The sequence below is a fragment of the Cupressus sempervirens genome, chromosome 11 (assembly GCF_028749045.1).
Source record: "Cupressus sempervirens isolate cs-2001-9-10 chromosome 11, ASM2874904v1, whole genome shotgun sequence".
NCBI lineage: Eukaryota > Viridiplantae > Streptophyta > Pinopsida > Cupressales > Cupressaceae > Cupressus > Cupressus sempervirens.
The window spans coordinates 619,634,247-619,651,658 of record NC_143128.1 but is presented as its reverse complement, the minus strand read 5'-3'; the positions used below and the strand labels follow the sequence as shown (position 1 = coordinate 619,651,658).

The window sequence follows — 17,412 nt, the reverse complement described above, 5'->3', positions numbered from 1 at the left end:
GGGTGACCTCTCGAGAAGTCCCGGTGCTTCACATCTGTGAGCATCATCTACATCCAATGAGTGCTAAGTGTTCCGTTAATTCTCATGAGAAATGGATTTGTGTGAATCACTACTCATGAAACATGGGTCAATGAGTTTGACTCAAAAACCACACAGTTAAATCCTGATAGCAATATCACAATTTAACTTGCTATGGAAAATATCTCTTATCAATTTTTTTCAATCCGTCAATTTGGTCAAGCGATCCACTACTACATATCTACAATCTTTCCCTTGTACTTTGGGAAGGCCCACTATAAAATCCACAGAGACACTTTCCCATTTTTGATCTTGTATGGGCAGTGGTTGTAGCACGCCACCCTGATGTGTCTATTTTACTTTATTTCTTTGGCATGTCATACAATTTTTAACATGTTTAAGTATATCCTTCTTACTTGTTTGTATGTTTTATAGTACCCTTGATGTCCAAATAGGGGGCTGTCACAAAATTCTTTAATGGTTGTTGCTTTCATTTTCAAGCTTGGAGTAAGATATATCCTATCCTTATATATGATAGTTCCTTCTACTACTTTACAATCTTCCGATTGTATGTTTCCTTCATGATATCATCAGCATGAGAATCTTTGGTGTACTCTTCAATAATGGAATGTTTCCAATCTGTTGAGATGATTGTTATGGCACACAAGTAGGACCTTCTAGGTATTGTGTCTTCATTTCACATATTCTATGTCGAAGTTGAAAGCTTGTAATAGCCTTACCCATTTTTGTTGACGGTTAGTAAGATCCTTTTTCTTTCGAAAGAACTGTAGAATGTTGTGATCTGTTTTAACCATGGATTTCCCACAAACCAAGTATTGCCTAAATTTTTCCAAGGCATGCATGATTGCTAGCATCTCCTTATCATAGATAGAATAAGCTCTTCAGATGGGATGGAGCTTCCTGCTTTCAAAAGCAATCGGGTGTTTATTTTGTATGAGAATTGCACTGGTTCCTTCTCTAGATGCATTGCACTATAGCTTGAATGGTAGAGAGAAATCGGGAATGGCTAGTATAGGACATGACCTCATGGTCTTTATGAAATTTTCAAAAGCTTGTTAGCTTGTTTGTTCCATCCAGAAACTCCCTTAGTTAAACTCCTTTCATAAACCTTCTATAGTAACTATAGAGTCCCATAAAGTCTCTTAATTGGGTTAATGTTCTAGGTTAAGACCATTCCTTAATAGCCTTGATTTTTCCCCTATCAACACTTACTCCGTCATCGTTGACCTTGTGGCCTAAGTATAGGATTTCCTTTGAAACTTTGGCATAAAGTTACTTTTTCTCGAGAATTTCCAATACCTCATCAATGTGCTTAAGAAAATCCTCCCAAGTTTTATTGTATATGAGGATATCATCAAAGAACATCAATAAAAAAATTCTAAGTTGCTTCCTAAAAATATGATTCATACAGGACTAGAATGTAGTGGGTGCATTGGTTAACCCAAAGGGTAAGACCTGAAACTCGAAGTGTTTGTAATGGCATCTAAATGTTGTTTTTGGAATGTTCTCCTCTCTCATCCTTATTTGGTGATACCTAGACCTTATCAATGTGCTTAAGAAAATCCTCCCAAGTTTTACTATATATGAGGATATCATCAAAGAATATCAATAAAAAAATTCTAAGTTGCTTCCTAAAAGTATGATTCATACAAGAGTAGAATGTAGTGGGTGCATTGGTTAACCCAAAGGGTAAGACTTGAAACTCGAAGTGTTTGTAATGGCATCTAAATGTTGTTTTTGGAATGTCCTCCTCTCTCATCCTTATTTGGTGATACCTAGACCTTATCAATGTGCTTAAGAAAATCCTCCCAAGTTTTACTATATATGAGAATATCATCAAAGAATATCAATAAAAAAATTCTAAGTTGCTTCCTAAAAGTATGATTCATACAACGCTAGAATGTAGTGGGTGCTTTGGTTAACCCAAAGGGTAAGACCTGAAACTCGAAGTGTTTGTAATGGCATCTAAATGTTGTTTTTGGAATTTCCTCCTCTCTCATCCTTATTTGGTGATACCTAGACCTTAAGTCATTTTTTTAGAAATACTTAGCTCCAATAAAGTTCATCAATAAGTTCGTCCGCTCAGGATAGGATATTGATTCTTCATCATTTTCTTATTCAACTCTCTATAATCAATACACATTGTCATTGTTTTGTCCTTTTTTTACCAATACAATTGATGATGCAAACGGACAAGAACTTGGTTGAATGTGGCCCATCTCTAATTTTTCATTTATAGTTTTTTCCATCTCTTTAAATTTTTGTAGATGTTGGTATGGGGTGGTAATCAATAGTTGCTCTCTTTTTTCTAATTCTATGATGTGTTCAAACCCTTTGTTTAGGAGGTAGTTCTGGAGGATTGTTATCAAAAAACTATTTTTGGTTTCTTAGGATAGGCTCTATATCAATGTAAATGGTCTCCCCTTGAGGAGTATATTTGTCAAGGATCATGCATTGTGCTGCCCACTCACCTTCGTCTTTCTGAAAATTCTTTCCATCTTTTTGCAAGAGACTACCTTCGGAGCCCCATTGGGTATCCCTTTTAAATTTCCTTCCTCCCTTTATGTTGAAAATGAATTGTTCAATTTGGTAGATCAAATAAAAAGCATCCCAGAGAGTATAACCAAAGAGGACCCAATATTATGTCAAAATCTAATCGTACCACATTAAAATTTGCTTTAATAGGGTGTGTTCCCACTAACATTTCCAATTGTGGAACCTTTTGTGCGCTTTTTCCAAAGCTCCTGATCATGTCGTTGCTAAAAACCCCTTGAATTCTTTAGTTTTTTATTTCCTTTTTGCCACCAATGACTCACTTATTAAGTTATGAGAACCATTGTCCACCAAGATAATGACTTTTTGCCCATCAAGGGTACCTTTCATACAAAAGGGATAGTATTTAGAAATTCGAGAAAAGATAGTGGCTAGATTTACTTGTTCCTCATCACCATCATCATACTTAGCCTCCTTGATGGTATTTTCATCTTCTGATTTGAAAGAGGCCACCAATCCCTTTATCGATTCTTTTGATCCATCTATGACTAGATAGGTTACTTTTTTTCATCTAACCCTATGACTCTTGTAGATATTCTTTGGAATCTACGTATATATTCATCTATTGTCCCTGTTTGCTTCAGCCAAGTTAATTCTTTGAAATTATTTTGGGGATGTTTACGGTCAACCTATTTAATTAGTTTCTATGAGAATTCTTCATAATATTGTATGTTTTTGTACCCTTAGGTACAAACACCATAATACCACCAATTGTGGGGTGCGTCTTCCAAGTGTAGGATGGAAAATTGAATACCATCTTCCTCTACCATGGGATAGAGGTTTACGAACATGTTTAATTTTTGCAACCATCTATAAACTGTGATTTTGCTCGATCCATCAAAAATTGGAACAGTGACCTTTTTCATCTTGTGTTTTGTGATCTTATTAGGTTGTTCCCTTTCTCTCCTAGGATTTTATGATCTCTATGCTTGAGATCGACCCCTAAAAGATACACTTCTCCTTATCTCAAGGTTTAATTTTGAGTAAGCCTCTGCTAATTCTTTTGTGTTGATAGGAAGATGGTTATTTCCCTCTTCCTCTCTTTGGATGTTTTGTCTTGGTAGGAAAGAGGGTTTTTTAACTTGGGGTGTATTTGTTCGGTTGTTGTTTTTCGAATGATTTGTACTCATGACCTTCCCACTAGGATTCCTAAGGTTATCTATTGAATTTTTCATGTTTTACAAGGCCTTCATGAGGTCCAAGGCTCTTTCATTTTGTTCCATTAATGTTTTGGTTGTTATTTCCATGAGTGTTCTCAATTCATTACGTGTTGATTCACTCATTATGTTGTTTTTTGTATGTTTTCTTTTTTCCCTTTCCAAGGCTCTTTTTAACCTTGGGTTTTGTTGCTTTAACAGGATGGCAGGATGGCTGCTCTAATACCAATTGTAATGTCCCCTGATAATTTAGACCAGTTTACATAAACTAACCTATATTTAATATACATTAAATTGAAATGTTTAAGGCATATTAATTTAATCCATGTAAGTCAAAGAAACTAAATGTAGATATTTAAACAAGGGTTTCATACTAATCCTATTATTATTTAAGTTCAAGAAGGAAGCTTGGATGCAATCATATTGCTTGTACACGAATTCTCAATAGGTTTCCCTCAAATTTTACAAATCATGCCCTTAATCCTTTCTTGGGACGATGCCCTCAAGGCACTCGAGTTCGTTGATCCCCACCCTATTTTGGGAATAACCTATTGGCTGGAATTTACCCTAACCTCTCCCTGAATACATCTTTGATCTCCCTTCTTGGATACTAGAATTATTAATAATTTATCATGCTTATCTGATAGTACATTTATTAACTATGTTTAATGGAAGTTTCACGTCAACCTCTACGTACCTGTGATATATATATATATATATATATATATATATATATATATAATGGGAGTTTCAGGTGAACCTCTATGTACTTGATATTAATTTCAACCTGACTGATAATAAAGTGCAAGGATATATTTGTCTATAGTTTTATAGTATTGCAAAATAGTATTTGTTGTTCTCTCTTTCCAATGTTACTCCTTTTATTTTTCTCCTCTAAATTATTTGTCTGTGACATGGATCCTCTCTCCCCTCACCATATATTGCTTTAATATCCATTCACGAGACATGTTTGTTGGGATCGCATCTTCTTGGAGTGACATTTTGTAATAGACTACTAAATCGACAGAGTTAATGAACTAGTGTTGAGCCCATCGTTAGTATATGGTGTTTGTTAATGCTCATGTTAACTATTGGACTTGTTGAATAGACCATCGACATCCTACGTGGACCATGGTCTACGTGCTTCAAGTCTCGTACATATATGGTAATTAGTCTTTTAAATAATAAGAATGGCTCATAGGTATATGGTAATTAGTCTTTTAAATAATAAGAATGGTAATTATAATTCAATTCAATAATTAGTAATGATAATTATAATTCAATTAAATAATAATGATGATGAGTATAATTCAATTAAATTATAAGAATGATAATTATAATTCAATTAAATAATAAGAATGATAATTATATAAATAATAAAAATTTCAGTTAATTAATTATTAATATTTAGTTGATATATTCATTTAATATAATATATTAAATATTTCTTATAGATAGTGGTTATTACACATTCATCGTAATTGAACAACTATAAGAGGCCAAGGCCTCATCATTTGTAACACATTAAGATTAGAGAGGAAATTAAGAGATAAAGTACAAGAGGAGAATTGCTGAAATTATGCTAACAAAATAATTGTTGATTCATTATTGGTCTTCATGGTGGATTACTTGTGTTGCTTTGGAGAATTGCATAGTTTCTATATTTCTTCATTTAGGACTATATTTCATGTTGAATAGAAGTAGACTTTTGGTACTTGTCGATTGTAATAACAAAGCAAGGTTAGTTTGGGCTTGAGTCACTAGTGTTTAAATTCTAATGGAAGTGTCCATCTAAATTGCACCTTCATAGGGTATTTGAATGAGCATTGACAATATGAAAAACATTCTCACATCCTTAGAAGATAGCACCTTCCTATGCCTAGTTGACTCAGTGGAGTATTTGACACGGTGAAGCAAGGGTTGGTTAGAGGCTCCCCCCACAAACATTGTCTTACATTCGTAGAGTTAGATTAGATGTGTGTTTGGAAGTGATACAAGAAGTTGAAGTAGTCGAAGTCCATAAGTCTCTTTGTGATAACTAGCATATCACATCATAAAACTGAGTGAAAGTCCACAAATAAGAAGGAACATTTAAGGTTGTCTCATTTAGTCACACAATAAATCTACATTGTTTAGCATATGACCATCCATATTCAAGAGAGAATTGGGATTTGGTGTTTCATCCTAGAGTACAAGTTTGGCAGCCACTATCACGCTCAACTGTGTGTGAGATGAGTTTGTTCTCCTCTATGGTTTGAATCCAAAATAATTTGTCATTCAGGTATCTATGTGTTGTGAGACCAGGAAATGTGAGATTAATATTGTTGCTGTTTATTTTACATATGCATGCAATTGAATTTAAGGAATAAATCTTATTTGTGAATAGCCCTCGTGCATCAGGAATCAAGAAAATTAGAAAAGAATATAAGGAAAAATTACAATTCATTATGCATCAAAAATGCTATTTAATTTCTGCAATCAAATAAAAATTCTTATTCACAAATTTCCCTTGGCTTTAGGAAAAAATTGATTAAGTTATTTGAATTGTTGGAAAAAAGGAATAAATCATATAACTTTATTTAATTCTGAAAAATAAATCAATTTAGGCATTTTAACTTGGGAAAGATGAAAAAGGGATAAGAAAATTCCCCTGTTAATGGGGTTGGCAGTGTTGAGGCCCAAGCTAAAATGGAGAAAGCTAGTTGGAAACCTGGCCAAAGTATGGGTGGAATAAAGTTAATTTTGACAATGTGTCAAGAGGCAACCCCCAGTACCTCTAGTGTTGGATGCTGTTCCAGTAAATGGAATTGGGAGATGGCGTCAAAGCTTCAAAAACCACCACCAGCTGGGACAGAAAAAAAGAAGCCAAACTTGGGTTTGAAATAGGGCCAGTAAATAAACATTCATTCGCGGAAAATAAGAAGTGACTCAGCCATTGTCCTGAATGCTCTCCAGAAGGGGGTTATGCTGAGCTGAAAACTAAATCCTTTCCTGGACACCACATTGGATCTAGAGAAGGGCTTTTCTGCTTGCATGGTTAAACACGTTTACAGGGAAGCAATGGAGACACCAGCTGGTCGACCAATGATGCAGTTGATGGGACAGATGACAAGAATATTTTCTTAACCTGTATGGATTTGGGACAAGAGCCGACTAATCAAGGCTGCACATTCTGCCTCAATAAAGGATATAAAAATATTTAATCATGTTTCAACCTAAGGGATGTAAAAATATCATTCTATGTTTGCTGTTGAGAGGTCCAATTGAAATCAAATGTCCATTGTTTGTGCAAAGATTAGAAATTTAACTATGGAGAGAGAGTGAGAGTATCTAGGTTTAGGATCACAAATCCATTGGCACCCACCTATTCCTACTTGACTGTGGTAGGTCTATGCCAATGATAAAATCTAATGTTTTCCTTGGATGTATCCTCCTCCTGGATTTGGTCAAATCACCATGAGGAACTATTGAATGGTGACCATCACTTCCCATATGTTTTGAGCAAGTCTAAAGCAAAAGCATGGTGTAACTTTTCCCCGGATATACCCAAGGACACAGGGAAAATGTGACAAGGTCAACGATGCCAATTCATTTTGACCTGTTTGGAGTAAGACTATGATATATGTGTTACAATGTTTCCCAATATGTTATCTGTGTGAATTTTTATAGAGACTGTTACCAGGAAGGTCAACACATTAAGACACCCAATCCATTAAGGTCGTTGAACAATATGTTGTCAAAAATATCAAATTCTAATCCAGACCATCAACTAATCTCAAGCATTGATCAAGGGATTCTATAGTAATGGTAACAGGAGAAAACATAGGTGGGACAAAGACGGTGTGTATTCGTATCTCAAATTTAGAAAACTGAGAATGCAATCAAAGCATATACACGGATGATGTCAACATCAATCCATAAGGTCATTTAACAGTTAACAAGAAAAAAACGGTGAACCCCAGAATTCCACCCATTGACTCACACTAGAAACTATCATCAAACAGCAATGCCTTCCAATTGATTCTCAACTCAAAAAGCACAGATCAAGTATAAAGAACACAATAATTTCTAGTATTTAAGAAAAACGACTTGTCAATACTTGAAAAGCACAGAAAGAAAAGGAAAAAAAGAACGGGAGAAAGGGGTTAGGGCAAATACCATTTAGCCTGCGCATCCATTTTCAGAGGTGAAGGTTGGGGTATATTGCATGGCCCCTCTGTGATAATTTTGTGCAATCCATCCAACTGCATTTCACGAAGACAAACTTTTCATGCATGGAGATTTGTTTACACATAGAGAACTGCTGATGAGTCTTTTCTTTTCATAAAAAAAGATTTTACACTATGTCTAAAATCTTCACAAAGATTATTTTTAAGTTTTTTAATTAGCAAATCTGAATTTCAAATCCGTAGAAAAACAGCCAATTGACAATAAGAATAGCCTTCAAAATTACTCTAGTCTGGACTTCGTTTGGAATTTTCTCAGACAGGTTGGCAGCCATAGATGAAACGTACACAGTCGCTTCACGAAAGATTTCATCCAACTCTGAATTGTCCACTTTTTCCCACTCATCCTCATCGCTTAAAAGACTCGTGTCAGTTATCCTGAACTCTGTTTCATTTGTTTTCAAAAGAACTAGTTCAAATTGATACTATGCAGAAGTACATGACAATATAGTTAATCAAAGACATTTAAGTTTCCACAATCAAAGACAATATGGTTCTCTCTCTTCTCTTGCTTATTATTATCCTAATGATGGATCATGGAGTATGATCCGAAACGTTAACTCAAAATTCCTAATAGTGGATCATGGAGTATGATCAAGAAATTACACAGTTAATCAAGAAGCCTTCAAGCAACAGTATAGTTAATCTGGTGCCTGATTTAAAATTCCTAAGTATGTGATTTTGAATCGCTTCCACTTTCAATTTGAGTTAAAAAAATGAGGTTTAAATAAACAATTGATTGACAAGAAATTTATCAGTAATTAAAGAGTTAAACATACCCTGATTTTTCTTCAATTGTAACAAGCTGATCACTAAATAGAAAAAATAGTTAAAATTAAACGTATGTAATGAAACTGGGGTAAGAACAAGTTCCAATTTTCTTTAAATCGTTTTGAAGGTTTAGAAACAAAACCATAAAAACGTAACAGCAAAATTATCCATACTAAAACTCCAGTTGAAGCACTACAATACCCTACCTTTCTTCTCTTCTGATCGAATGTTCCTTGCAACCTGTTCTTCTTCCAGCTCCTCTTTCACTAAGAGTCCCGCATGCAATGAAACATCCTCTACGTTCTTCTTCGATATATCATCCGGAAAGCAGAATTCAACATTTTCCTTCAGAAAATCCACTTCCTTCGGCTTTTCTTCAAATACTACCTCGTCTTCCGGCTTGAAATATTTGTCTCCACATTTCTCATCCCGATCGAACTCATTACTTTGCTCCGAGAAGCAAACACTTCCTGAAACAGCATCGTCCATATGGATTTGTCTGACTTTTACCTTCTCAGGGCTCAGCTCTTGCTCCCCTCCAAAATTCTCGTGCACGGTGACTCGATCCCAGGAAAATTCCGAAAAAAAGCTTTCATTCTCGTAGGCGATTGTTGTGGGATTCGATCCCGGGTACTTATAGGAAACAACGAGCGCAATCAGCTTGGCAACCAAAAAAGCAGAGACGACAGCAAATATAATAGAACTGAGAAGTTCCTGCCATATTCCCATCTTAACGAAGTATTGAAATTCAAAGGGCCTGCAACTACAAATTGTGCAGAGCTTTCTTTTATGACCGTTCGCATTTGATTAATGGAGAATAAAAGCTGAACGTGCCGCGGATATGCCTTTTCGCCGACACCGATTTTATTTTGGGGACGCCCCCACGAGCAACCTTGATTTAATGAGGGGCCTTGTAGGCCCCACCCCCTGCTTTTCTCGTTAAGCTGTTTTTTTCGTATGGTGAAACGTGGGTCCAATTACGTGGGTGATTGATGGTATATTCTGATATTCTTATTGCCTTTGCATTTAGATTGGTACTTCAAATGATTGCTCTCGCCCACCATCCAGAGGCTTCCCTTGTTGGTAAGTATCCCCACCTTAATTGAAATGGTCTGCCCATGATTTTAAATATGTTAATTTAAAGTTTAATTTCATAGGTTTAGTTGCTTATTTTTATATCTAATAATTAACAAAGAAAGATTAGAAGAGTTGTTCAACATTTTTTTTAATCTAGAGGAAAGGATCTAGTATGTGCACATCTTAACTTTGCATATTTGTAGATTGTAAGTGGACATTAGATTGTGACAATTATTTTGTTGTTTCTTTATGTGAGTTAGTTTATTAAAACTAAGGTTTCAAATTTTGGGCATTCACAAAGCAAATATATAGGGTTTTGTGATTTGAACAAGGAAATGTGAGATTGTGAGCATTGTGGCCTTAAAGAGGGATTTAAAAAAATATATTATTTAAACAAGTTGTGCAAGCAATATTATTGAATGATAAGTAGGAGATATTTCCACAAGAAGTCAAATTGTGATATTGCTATCAAGATTTAAGTGTGTAATTTATGATTCAAACTCATTGACCCATATTTCATGAGTAGCGATTCACACATGAATCCATCTCTCATGAGAATAAATGGAACACTTAGCACTCATTGGATCTAGGTGATGCTCATGTAGGTGAATCACGGTGCAAGGAAACATTGTGAAAAACATTAGAAATCTAAATATTAAGTATTCAGAAAGCTTGGAAACATTGTGGAAGGATGCATATGTAAGTAACTTGCATTGCTATTTATAAATTAGAATGAATGCTTGTGTCATTTTTAAATGTTTTGAGCTTTAGCCATTCATATAAAAGAAAACTTGCTTATGCACAGACTCTTTTGCAGTTGAGAGAACTGCAAATTGAAGATACCCCCAAACTCCAAAGTCTTCTTAGATCAATCAGTCATCTTAAGTATTTGGAAAGACTATCTTTAAGGCAAGATGAGCATGACTGGGGAGTGAAGAGCCTATCAAGCTAATCAAAATACTTACTCAAAGATATTCCTTTGGATTATTTGAACAAGTTGATTTATGGGGACTTTATGGGTGATTTCCATTATTCAATAGTATCAAGTTTATTGAGCCTGCTAGACAAGTTTTGTTAGCTTCACTCACTGGAACATCTGGACCTACAAGGATGCAATGCTCTATCAAGTCTACCAAACCATTTTGGGGACCTACAAGGATGCAATGCTCTACCAAGTCCAAGAAAATTAATTTTTTGAATAATAGACAAGTCAACCACAAAGATAGGAAGGATGGACAAATATTGAACAATTTTTGAATAATAGATGAGTCAACCACAACAAACAGAGTACCCACCTGAAAATGATACTAAGACCCAATACAATCCTAATATTGTCATGGATGAAGAGAGCTTTAAAGTTAAAATGGTTGACCTTCATATGAGGATGAAATTTGGTGGAAAGAAGAATGGACATGGTTTGCAAAAGAAATAAAACTAGGGATCTAGAAAATGCTATCATGTCCCTCGTTATGATCACAAGTGAACTATGAAGGTGACAATTATGGCTTCAACTATTGGGCACTCAAAAATCAAGAAGCAGTTGTAGCAAACTAGAAAGTATAAAGAGAACACAGGTGACGGTTCGAGCAACACAGTTGTAGCTAGCTAGGAGGAGGCAATGGGTGAGCTAAAAAGTAATTGGGACATTATCTCTATCCCTAAGAAAAAAATTTACATTCCAAACGCTTTCGTTGTTATTTGTTTTACGATGGCCTTGTTGTAAGTCATTTGCTAAAGACTCTTATACTTTAAGTAGGGTTTGATAATGTTATGTTGTGCTACTCTGGACTTGGTTCTTTTTTTTATGGACTTGCAAGCCTATTTAAATAAATGCTTACGTGCTATTTTCTAGTCCTCGTTAGCTATGTTGTGTTTCTAGACTTTGGTTTCTAATCGGTCGATTGGGTTTTTGGTGGTTGGTTAAAAACCTATTGTTGTTTTTGTGTTTTTTGTTCTTGTGTGCTTGTTTTGTAACAAGAATCAGGCCCCTTTCCCTGCTCAAAAACAAATCAAATGATTGCTATCAAGTTTAAGAAGACTTAAGCAATAACCTACAAAAATGAGCTAGTTGATGTGCTTCATTGCTTCATTATTTGTCACATATGTATCATCTCTCTCATTCTTTGATGCATGTTCTAAATAGAATAAATAAATAAACCTCAACAACTTGCCTCTATTTAATCAACAAACATTTAACACACACACAAATCCTAAGTTTACACATATCAACGTAGACGCAAAGAAAACAAGCATGACTTCAGCCTTCTATATGTTGTGTCGTATAAAAAAATTAGTGGCTTCAAAAAGGCTTACCAACTAAAAAAAAGTGAACTTATTTGAGGTGCTCAACAAAGCTTAAGGATGGCTTGTATGTGCAAGCTTCGAGATAAATTGCTCAAACAAGGATTATTCCTAAAATAAATTTAACAAATTGTTGTCCCTTTTCTAATAGTTGGAGTTGGCTCTGCATAATCAGTCTTGTCTTGCTTGGGGTTAATACTAACAATTCATTCAATGCAACAGAATATCAGGGCTAAATATTCAAGCAAACTGAAAATAGAAGGCATTGGTATGCTAATTTCCAAGATAACTAAGCGATTGTTGTCATGAATCAAAGATAAAATCAGATCCTAGCTAATACTCGGCATTAAGGCTCTGGTTTTCTTGAAAGAAACTAACATTTTTAAAATCCACTGAATCTAGCCACAATTCACTAAGCTAGATAAAATAAAATAATTCTTGGAATGACTTGAATTAGGTATATTATTTGCTCAACTTAGGGTTCAATTAGACTGTATATGTGCATTAAGTAAAAGGAAGCTCAACCAAAAATATCATTATGCTCACATATTGTTGTGTTGTTTATTGTATGTAAATTACATCTCCACTTGAACCCAAAGCTTCACTCTAGAATTCCACAGTTTTGCAAACTGTTAATGTTTTATCTAGGGAGAATGCAAAGACACCTACCAATTAGAGACTCCTCAATCTTTTGTGTAGGGAGAATGCAAAGCAAGGGCGCAAAGATGAAAAGGGCATGACATGGTAATGAAATAATAGAACAAGGGCATGACACAACAACAAAATTTAGAGCAAGGGCATGGCTAGGCAACAAAATCGTAGATCCACACTCTTTCGCAACTGATCTCCACACTCTTTTGCAATTGATCTCCACCCTCGTTTGGAGCTCTCCACACTCTTTCGTGTGCAACTCTTCATAATCAATCAAATGGATAATGATTAATGTCATGTTTTCTTCTTTTTTGTTTATAATCACGTGGTCATCGCAATTATGATTCCAACATTGGTATTATAATGCCAACGTCGGTATAACGTTGGCATCGAGGACACTTGCAAAAATAATATAAAAATCACAAACAAATCACACAGTCATCGCAATTTGACCCCAAATGTTTTAGTGTAAAAAGGAAAGTCAAGCAAAACAAGGCTTGACAGGTTATCCAAAGGGAGCATTTGTGAAGGTTGGAATCATGGCATGGGATGTGTGGATTCATGTGCGTTCACATGGATTGCTTGGTTGTGGTTATGCCTTTGAAGGCTTCCATGGTTATATTGCAATGGTGGTTTTTTGCTGAATAATACATGGTGATGGATGCTTTTGGAGGCTGGTTTTTTTCCTCAATGAGGGTTTCCCATGGTATATCTTGTGTCACATTTTTGTGGCTATGTTTCCTATTCTCTTGCATGTGGATTTTAATTGCATATTTATTTCAGATCTATTATGGGTTATGTGGAAATATTAATATTTTTGTTGGAAGTTTCTTTGTATTCACTTCATTTCAATTTTAATTCCTCACCTAGGGCTTGACCAAGGTAATCCCTTCCCCAACAAAAGAATCTATTTTTTTTTCTTATTTGCAAGTTCAGGTTGGAGTTTTGGATACATATCTGGGTACCTATTTTGTAGATTTGTTTAGATTCATATAAGTTTTAGTCATAGATATACATCAATTCAAGGTTACACTTACCCCAAGAATTACCTATATCTGCTCTTGTGATGTATATGTCAACCTATGGTAACATCTTCTATGGATAGATTGCTTTATGAATTTTGTTTTTCCTAGCTTCCTAGTTCCATATCTAGTTTCTATTATGTCATTGTTGTTTCCAGAATACTATTTTCAAACCTTCAAAGTGTCTTCCTCTTCACATTCTCAAGGTAAGTTGTCTTCCTTCTTGTCCATTTATATTTCATATTTGATTTCTTGCATGATTAGGGATGTACTTGTGTTTCTTGTATTCAAATCAATCTATCTTGAGCAACTTAATCAATTTACTTTCACATAACACATAAAGGCTAGTTTACATTGTGTAAAAGAAACTATCTTGCATATTTCCTTAGCATGATTTGGGTTTTATAGTGGAATCCATTTATCGTTGGGTCTTGCTAATCAAGCTTGAGTTATATTGCGGGTTATGCTTGGAATCTCCCCCTCTTAACCTTGAATTTAAATATTTGTGGTGGAAATCTTATTTGAAATACACATCTTAATGAGTGTTTCCATTTTCCTCCAACATCATATTGGTAGACCCAGAATCATACCCTACATTTTGATTTTTGGAGTTAGATTTGATGCAGTACAAGGCAAGTGTATCTCCAAAGGATATGACTAAGCCCCAAAAAATAATAACACAACAAAAGTAAAAAGGATTTAATCGAGAACAACTCTTTTACTAACAAAAAATCTTGAATTACATCCAATGAACCAAATACATGTTAGGCTATAAAGCCTTCCTAGTTAAGGAAAATAAATTCCAAATTACAAACCAAAGTCTCAACTCTCAAGATATCCTCTTTCTCTATTGAGTATACTATTCATTGATTACATTTTAAGACTCAATAACATTACATATATAGCCATCAAGATACATAGTTTGGCTTTGAGTTCCCAATCTTCAATAATAGGAAATGTGTTATACAATATAGAAATAACCCTTGATGACTTAATGAAAAAATACATAATATATCATAAAACACTATGCAACCTTATATATAGGTCCACACATTAACCACCTATCTAGATTGAAGAGCACATAAGATAACTCTTAAATATAGAACCTTGTTGAATTAAATACCAAACACTACATGAAGAACAACATAGGAAATCAACACCTAAGAAGATGAAGTATAAATCGTACCAAATGTAATATTAAACTTTGTGCACTTATCATAATGATCCATGATAGGTCCACGATATGAATTCAAGCTCATAAAATTTGGAAATGACAAACAAGTGTTCACTGAATCAAACTATCAGACAACTAGAAAATAGGAAATGAGCAAATATCATTTTTTGGAGATGCAAGATTGCCAATAGCCCAAGGATTCTCCACATCAAAAAACCAAGTTAAAAAATAATGTTACATAAGGACTTGTGAATATCTAAAATAATTTAGAACATAAATCCGATGCTCACTCTTAACATGTAAATCTTATTCATCAATCAAGATAGAAGACTACCCAAACTTACTACTGCAACTAATTATTCCATCGAGTATCTCTAATTTGCTACTGCTTATACTTATAGGATCAAATGAATCATACATGTTGCATGCCTTCATCTAATTAGAATATTTCTTTCCTTTACCTCTATTCTTAATCATAGGATTAATTAACTTCTTCAAGTCATATTGTCCTTCATCAGTTCCAATCTTAATCACAGGTTCTGCTTTCTTCAAACTGAAAGTCTTGAAAACACTCAAGTTATTTTCTTTTTCTCCTTCCTCATTCTTCAAAGGAATCAAAACAAAGTTTGCTCCATCTTTTTCAACTATAACAGTATTATTTATGCAATCATGTATAGCTCCTATGTCAAATTGCCAAGGTCTTCCAAGTAGATCATGACAAGTACTCATGTCTACTACATCACATAAAACTTCATCCTTAAAAGGTCGGATACTCAGATACTAAAATTAATCAAGAAATATTATCTAACATGTACCTAATGATCATCTTGAAACAAAATAATACCATAAGGAGTAGGATGTTTGAATATTTGCAAACCATGTTTCCTAACCATTTCTTCAAAAAACAAGATTATCAATACTACCTCTATCCATGCCAACTTTACAACATTTACATCCAAATTTACAAATAGTTCCAAATAAGTTCCTTATTTGCACTAGTTCCACATCATGCTTAGTCAACATGATTCTTCTCATCATAAGAGATTCTCCAACTTCAGGTGACACCAAATCAATATCAGAAGTTTCCACTTTTTGATCTTCCTGTACCTCCAAGTTTTGTTTTTCAATCTTCACATGGAGACATTTAAAATCTCGGTGTGTGTCTTTATCACATTTAACACAAGTACCCATGAATACACATTTTTTATCAAAAAAAACGTGCTTACCCTTGTCTACTTTAGTCAATTATTTACCTTGCTTCCTTTTTAACATTTCTTCTGCCTTCAATGCATATTAATAAGCATCTTCATCTAAACTAAGTGTCAACATAATCAATTCATCTTGAACATTAAATTTCAAACCATTAACATACCTTGAAACCTTTTCCTTAGAAGATTCATGATGTCCAAATCTAATGTGTATATTGTAAAATTCTTTAGTGTAGTTTTTCATAAACATCTCTTTTTGCTTCAAATTCAACAACTTCTTAAATAGTCCAAGTTCATAATATTCGGGAATGAATTTAGCCTTCAATATAGAAACCATGGGTTTCCATATACTAATATTAGGTTCATTATTATCTTCTCTATCCTTTTGTAATTCTATCCACCACAAGGAAACATGGCATTTCAACTTAGTTTGTGCTAACCTAACTCTCTATGGATCTAAAATATTTTCAAGCTCAAAATAATCCTCAATTTCATTAATCCAATCTATCAATTCCTCAAGATCTAAAGAAATAGAATAATTTGATACCTCCATTATATGACTCTTACCCACTTGTTCCATAGCTCTCAACAATCTTTCTTCTTCTACAGGGAACTCTACTTCAGGTACTTCAAGATCTTTAGCAACTTCAACATACTCATCTTCTATTTCAGGATTTCTTCTCAAGTCATTCAAGACATTTTGGATCTCATTCCTCATTTTTTCCTTGAATTCTTCAAACATATGTTCCAACCTCCTAGGATTCATCCTACTAGGCAGCATAATGAATTACAACAAGGTGTAACTGCCTCAAACTTTGGTGATATATCCACCAACAAGAATCAACAAGTCTGTAACAAGATACCAACACAACTTGAACAAGTCTTCTATTGCGAGCTAGAACCATGATCTGCCACCTCACAACCAAGAAGTCTAGGTTTTGACAAGTCCACCAATCTCAACCACAATTAGATTAGCCACATTTAGATCAACCTTCTCCCTGATTAGTCTAACCAGATCAAGTCATGCTTTGATACCATTTGATGCAGTATAATGCTGGTGTATCCCTAAAGGAGATGACCAAGCCCCCAACAAATAACAACACAACAAAAATAAGTAATATTTAATTGAGAACGACACTTTTATTAACAACAAATCTTGAATTACATCTAATGTACCAAATACATGCCAAGATGTAAGGCCTTCCCAACTGTGACCAATACATTCTAGATTAT

The 17,412-nt window shown here is 34.5% G+C and overlaps 1 protein-coding gene across 5 annotated transcripts in view; it reads right to left on the bottom strand.

Annotated features, from left to right (window-relative positions):
- LOC149531220 (uncharacterized) overlaps positions 1 to 9,631 on the bottom strand; it is a 100,251-nt gene extending 90,620 nt beyond the window's left edge. For 4 of the 5 annotated variants that reach the window (XR_016358447.1, XM_089808667.1, XM_089808669.1 and 1 more), the window contains exons 1-3: positions 8,953 to 9,615; positions 8,203 to 8,360; positions 7,908 to 7,993 (exon numbers count right to left, since the gene is read on the bottom strand). Coding sequence is in view for 4 of the 5 variants with exons in the window: in XM_089808667.1 (XP_089664793.1) it covers positions 7,908 to 7,993; positions 8,203 to 8,360; positions 8,953 to 9,475 (767 nt within the window). In the remaining variant the exon portion in view is untranslated. Of the gene's footprint in view, positions 1 to 7,907; positions 7,994 to 8,202; positions 8,361 to 8,952 lie in introns of all 5 variants that reach the window. The other variant, XM_089808668.1, reaches the window with a different exon arrangement.
- Positions 9,632 to 17,412: the final 7,781 nt, after the last annotated feature.